This window comes from Trachemys scripta, chromosome 7 (genome assembly GCF_013100865.1).
Source record: "Trachemys scripta elegans isolate TJP31775 chromosome 7, CAS_Tse_1.0, whole genome shotgun sequence".
NCBI classification, from domain to species: domain Eukaryota; kingdom Metazoa; phylum Chordata; order Testudines; family Emydidae; genus Trachemys; species Trachemys scripta.
Genome location: NC_048304.1, coordinates 24950923 through 24956922, shown reverse-complemented (window position 1 = coordinate 24956922; position 6000 = coordinate 24950923). Strand labels below are relative to the sequence as shown.

General features: G+C 40.2%; 1 protein-coding gene across 2 annotated transcripts in view; it reads left to right on the top strand.

Moving 5' to 3' along the window:
* The first annotated feature begins 585 nt into the window (after positions 1-585).
* The window catches only part of APPL1 (adaptor protein, phosphotyrosine interacting with PH domain and leucine zipper 1), a 54909-nt gene continuing 49494 nt past the window's right edge, over positions 586-6000 (top strand). For both annotated transcript variants that reach the window (XM_034775297.1, XM_034775298.1), the window contains exon 1: positions 586-704. In XM_034775297.1, coding sequence (XP_034631188.1) covers positions 651-704 — 54 coding nt within the window. In that variant the 5' untranslated portion in view covers positions 586-650. The remainder of the gene's footprint in view (positions 705-6000) is intronic.

Genomic DNA, 6000 nt, shown 5'->3' with positions numbered 1-6000 from the left:
CACAGTTTAAGAAAGGTTCAAAACCATGTGAAATTCTAAATGCCTGAGCAGAAGAAAAGCACGACCACCATCTGGCATTTTAAGGGGGAAAGTGAAGTCCCAGTGCGCGTCTCTCCCTCCGAAACATCTAAGACCTGCTCCTGGCAACTTTTGGACCTGTAAACCCACTCGCGTTGCTTATGGGTGTGATTATAGCCTGAGACGGGGACTCGCAAGCACACAGCGCGGGGCGATGACGCGGCCGCTCACTTGCGGGAACGAGTCGCCCCGGGTAAGGGCGGAGCTGGATTGACGAGACCGAGGTAGGCGCCTGCCTACGCCGCCCGAAACTGGGCCTGCTGCCCCCTGTGCTGGGCGGAGAGATCGTAGGCGGACGCAGCAGACTCAGCCACTCTCAGCCTGAGAGCGGGCGGGCAGCAGCCGTAGCACCAGGGCCGCTCCATACGTCACTCGACGCCCTCTCCCCTAGGCCCGCCCCCACGCGTAATTAGAGTGACGCCTCCGTTGAGCAATGAGAAGGCGGCGGAGGGGGCGGGATTTCCGGGGCGGGGCTGGGTTGTGGCTGTGCTGACGAAGGGGGGGAGGGGCTCAGTGTTGGGAGCACGGGAGGGTTTGTGGGCACGTCGGCCCGTAGAGACCCAGCCGTCGCCATGCCCGGGATTGACAAGCTCCCCATTGAGGAGACGTTGGAGGACAGTCCCCAGGTGAGAGGAAAGGGGCCCAGTCGGGTCGGGCCCTGCGGTTCTGCGCGGGGACGGGGCTGCTGCAGGTTGGAGCCGGGGCCCGGGGCTCTGCGCCCGGTGGTACCCCCAGGTTGGGGCCCGCGGGCTCTGTAGCTCGGGGGGGATGTTCGGAGGCAGGCTAGGTGGCTAGGTGCGGTGAAGGGGCAGGAAGCCGAGACTGTGATGTCCGGGGCGAACTCCCAGGGGCCTGGGGAACAACCCCCGGCATAGGGGACAGGAGCGCCCCGCTTGTATTTCCAGTCTGGCTGGGAGGTCTCTGATGCTGTGAGCCACAGCAGTGTCAAGCCATAAATAGACCCCGAGCTTCCCCCGCAACTTTGCCACTGTGTAAATGTGTGAGCTGGGGGGGCAGGGAGGAAGTCACTCAGTGTGTCAGTTTCCCCCCTCACGTCATCCCTACCTTGCAGGTGTGCTCTGCCTAGTGATTAGTTCGGTCACATTAAAGGCCCTACTCTTACTTAAACAGCACTGCAGCGGTGTGATGCTTAATGTGCGAGTCTCCTGTTCCTAGGAGCTTAATCTTAAAATACAGGCCATTTTATTTTGAAATATTACTCCTTCACATTGTCAATTTGAGAAGAGTTTTTGTTAATGTGAATCCTGTGGCTATGTCTTAACCAAAATTTACCTTGTAAAAAATTATTTTTTAAAAATTATGACTGCTTGGATTCATGAAGTGTTTCTGAGAGCTGTGCCTAGACTAGAAATACATGCGATTGACTTACAGCTTTTTAATTACTCTGATTTCTTCACTCATTTTTTTGCTGTTTGGTTCATCAGTTGCTGCTTGATATTAAGAAGGCCAGGATATCCATAAATGCTGCCAGCTGTCACCAGAGTTAAACAGATACTGTTTTGTAGTCTCCTTCTTGACATTGAACAATATAACACTAATGTATAATATTTCATGCTAAGTGAACATTGCTCTTATTACACTATCAGCTGGCCAATGTCAGCTTATAGAACAATGTTGACTGACACTGACTATTTGATTTATTAGTGTAACTGAGGATGATTTGTTCTAATTTGACAATGTGTACATATTGCTATTTCTGAGCTTAATTTAGGATTTTTAGCAAGGTGGTGAGTTATGTAGTGCTACTTATATAAAATGGAAATTTTTATTAAAAAGACTAATATTTTAAAATACTTAACTAAAATAAAATGGTTATAGGGACCTTTTAAAATGTGAAGGGAAAAACCATAAAGGGTTTGACTACCCTACATTTTGAAATCATCATACTATATTGCTACATATTAGCAGTATTGATCTAAGAGTAAGTGCAGAAGAAGGGAGTGGGCTAGAAAGCTGAGAAGTTTCCAGAGGAACTTTGACAACTAGATCATCACTTAAGTTTTAAAATATGTTGTTACTCATAGGAGCTGTGGAAGGAAAAATAAACTCCAAGAACAATCCTGTGTTTAATATTCTAAATACTAAAATAACTCTGAACTTACATTTAAAAGTACTTCAAATATTTTTAGAATGGTATGCATGATAGTAATTATTCAAATGAATTATTACAATTTTTACTACTTTATATACTGCTTTCTATTCAAAGATACAAAAATGTTCTAATATTTTCCAGAATCTATTAGGATCAATTCACCCACCATTGAAATATAGCTATCTCTGGACTGAAAGGCAACAGTTGTTTAATCAAGTATACGACTACTGAATATTTTAGGATCAAAAGAAAAATACCTTATTCACTTGAAATTGTAGAGGAATTCAGGTAGGCAAAATATAATCCATTTGGGATTTGTCCAGGAAGCCAGGGCTTAAGCCACTACTCATGTGAAAAGCTCCACATGTTGTTTAATGACCCCAAGTGTTCGAGCTCTGAGGTTTGTCTTCTCTGAAAGACTGACCCTTCAAAAGCTTACTACTTCTGATCCTAAAAAGAACTAACATTGACCTGTTCTTTCACTGTGAAGTCTTTTCTTTCATATCCCAGTTTTTTTTAAACTGATTTTAACAAATGAATCTCTGCTCTCCACACAGACTATTCAGAGCCAGAGATTCTTTACTCAAGATATCAAATGCAAGATAATTTAGCATCCAGAGTAAACCGTTTTTGCCCCCTTCTGTTAAATATACTTTTGCACTAATCTTAAGGAAAGAAAGTTGCTGTTGGAAATACTCACTGTATGTAAGGATGGCTTGTTAATTTATAGACACCAATTCAAAATACAGTTAATTTGTTTAATCCCTTTACAGTCTTTCAGACACGTTGATTGTCTAGAAAGTCCTTCAGTGGAGGTTTTGTGGCAGGCTTTAGCTAGTCTAGTCTATTTTGAGTTAGATAGAGATCATTACTCACTATTGAGCCTGCACTTTTTACCTGCTAGATTTGCCTACACGCTTTCATAAGGCACAGGTCTTAATTTTTTTATTTTTAAGGGTAAAGTTGTGTCTACTTAAAACAATTAGTTTGGGTAGAAAATGCTGGCTGAAGCAAAACATGTTAGAGATCAAGTAATTTTATTCCTTACATTCTTCCATGCTCTGTCCTGAATCCTACTTCTGACCATCGCTAAGTAAATAAAAACAACTACGGTCTCATTTTACAGTCTGGTTCCATTATTTCAGAAGTAGATAGCAGTTCAAGGCCACAAAGTGGAATAGTTTGTTTTACTGGATCATACTGTAGCATTTGGTATCTCATTCTTCAGAGGGAGAGGGAGTAAGACACAAAATATAATGATTTCTCAAGCAGAATGTCATGACCACTCCATTTCTTTATGACTAGGTGGATCCTGAAACTTTTCTGGTGTAACATAGGTCATGGTATTGAAGAGGTTGAGAACTACTGACCTAGACAGTTGTGCAGTGCTGAAGTTAGGCAGGGAAATTCCTTCCTGAGCCATATGTGAGCGCAGTTTACAATCTGAAGCATAAGATTTGTTTGCCCTAACTTTAGCTTGTAATAGAACTGCAAATTCTATTAAGTCTTAAAGCTATCAGTGTTTTTTAATGAGGAAAAAGCTACCTTTTGCCTCTGGAATGTCAAACTTTAAACACTTGGTGTTCTTTAGACTATCTTAAAAGGAAGATAGAGATAAGATTATCAAAAAGCACAATCAATTCTTTATGCAGTTTAGCAAACTGTGCTACATGTAATATTTAAAGTTCAATTAGTCATATTCATTAGTTCATTACTGCAAGATCCTGCACAAATTGAAGAACTGCCTTTGAAATCTGTTGTGCTATAGGATAGCCAAAAACTGTGGTGATAGACTACAAAAGGACTTCTACATTAGCAGTAGTATTTTAAGACATGTACAATGATACTTAAAAAAAAAAAAAATCTAGCATCCTGTAAATCACTCTCACTAGACACAGTGGGTTTTTTTTGACACCAGATAAGGTTGATTACTGTTTACTGTATTCCGGTAGCTTCTGCAATGTGGTAAGCACATTCTACATATACAGGAAGACAGGGTTTCTGTCCCAAAGAGCAAACAAAACCAATTACCCAGTAGATTTTTTTCTGGAAGCTTGAGTTTAAGCCAAGCTCCATACCCAAAGTAACTGAGCTTCAGCTTTTTAAACTTCTAAGCAACAGGCCTATGTTTTATCATACTCTGTTGCTGAGTGGATTTGTTCAGGGTAATAAACACAGCACAAATAGAAATCCAATTAATGAATGTAATAATGTTTAACTTTAAATAAACATACTTCAGTGCAACTTAGTTGCTACATATATTTTCACTTTCTTGAATATTTGAACTCTGCACCACAGAGTTTGATTGCAATAACAGTCTTCATGTTAATAGGAAATACCACTAAATTTAGGTAGATTATTTTATTTCAAAATGGTAAATTCTGCTCTTCTTTTCCCCCCTTCCCCCCCATTCTCTTTCCTTTTGAAACTGTCAGCTACTGCTGCTGTTAATCTGTTTTGAGGGTATTGAGTCTGCCATTCTGCACTTAGGGTTCTATCTTATGTTTTCCCCTCTGTCTCCATTAGAAAACATTAAAAGTTTCATAAGTATAAGGCTGTCAGGATACAGCAGGTTAACTTCATAATTTCAGATTTTGCACATCCTCTCCTTATTCTAGAATTTAGAAACAAGATGAATTATGAAAAAAGTTGCATGCTATGAATGATGCTCTTCTAATCAGGCTTGTAGTTGTACTATGCAGACAACCAAGTGGATGTTTCAGGTTAAATAAAAGAATGATGTGGAAGCTTTTTCCTTATTACTTACTCATTTGGGGTATGTTTTTATTAAAGGATTTGCGTATCTGACTTAGCATTTGTGGAACAAAGATACATACTGTACTTTCTTTGCACATCTCCATAATACATTTTAGGATAATTTATTCCACTGTAGAACTAGAGAGTTCCCGGATCTGTATTATAAACTAGATTATATTAAAGTAGTTACACCATTTCTGGAATGTAGGTTTTTGGATTATGTAATAGAAATATAAGTAGTTCACTGCTAGGTTCAAGAATGTTTGTGTAAATAGGGCATTTTACTTATCTTCTCAAGTGTCACTGAATTGTCTTGTTAGCAAAAGTCTGATAAGGAGAAACATGGGGAAAAAAACCTCTGCTTTGCAAGAAAGCATTGTTGCTGAGGTTTGTTTGTTAGCCCTCAATTTAAGCGAGCTTCACAAATGTTTCCTGTCTGCTAAGGAGATATTCCAGAAAGTATTCTGTGTATAAAGATTATTCAGCTGTGTAGTTGCCCTTTAAGATGCAACAAAATTATACTCCAAAACTTAAACTTTCATCAGTAATTAAGTAGATTGCTGAAATTCAGTTGGATTTTAGCTGAAGACTATCTGCAAGCTATAGTAACTTTGTGCAGCCACTGCTGGTAAAAATCAAGGGGTGGCTAAAATATGTAAGGCATTGCTTGTGTATTGCAATGTCTAGGCATTTGAAAGAACCTTATTGTAAAGTCGTCTTACCTCTGTGAAGAAGGTCTGATACAGCCCCAGATGGAGTCACAACAAACTGAGTTATTTGCTCTTCCCCCATGTGGGATTTTGGCCTATTGGAATAAATAGGCCTGAAGCTAGTGGACATACCACTATCTGCCTTTTGCTGGAGGAAATTCATTGCCACTCCAGTGCAAACAAGTTACCAGCTGTCTCATTCATTCTCTTGTAATTTAAGCATTTGCTATAGGTGTATCTTTCAGCTGTTTATGATAAGCCTGTTTATTTTGATTATGGTTACATGCTTTTGGTGCCCGTCAGATGTATTTATTTTAAAATTCTTTTAGAAAAAGATGTAGC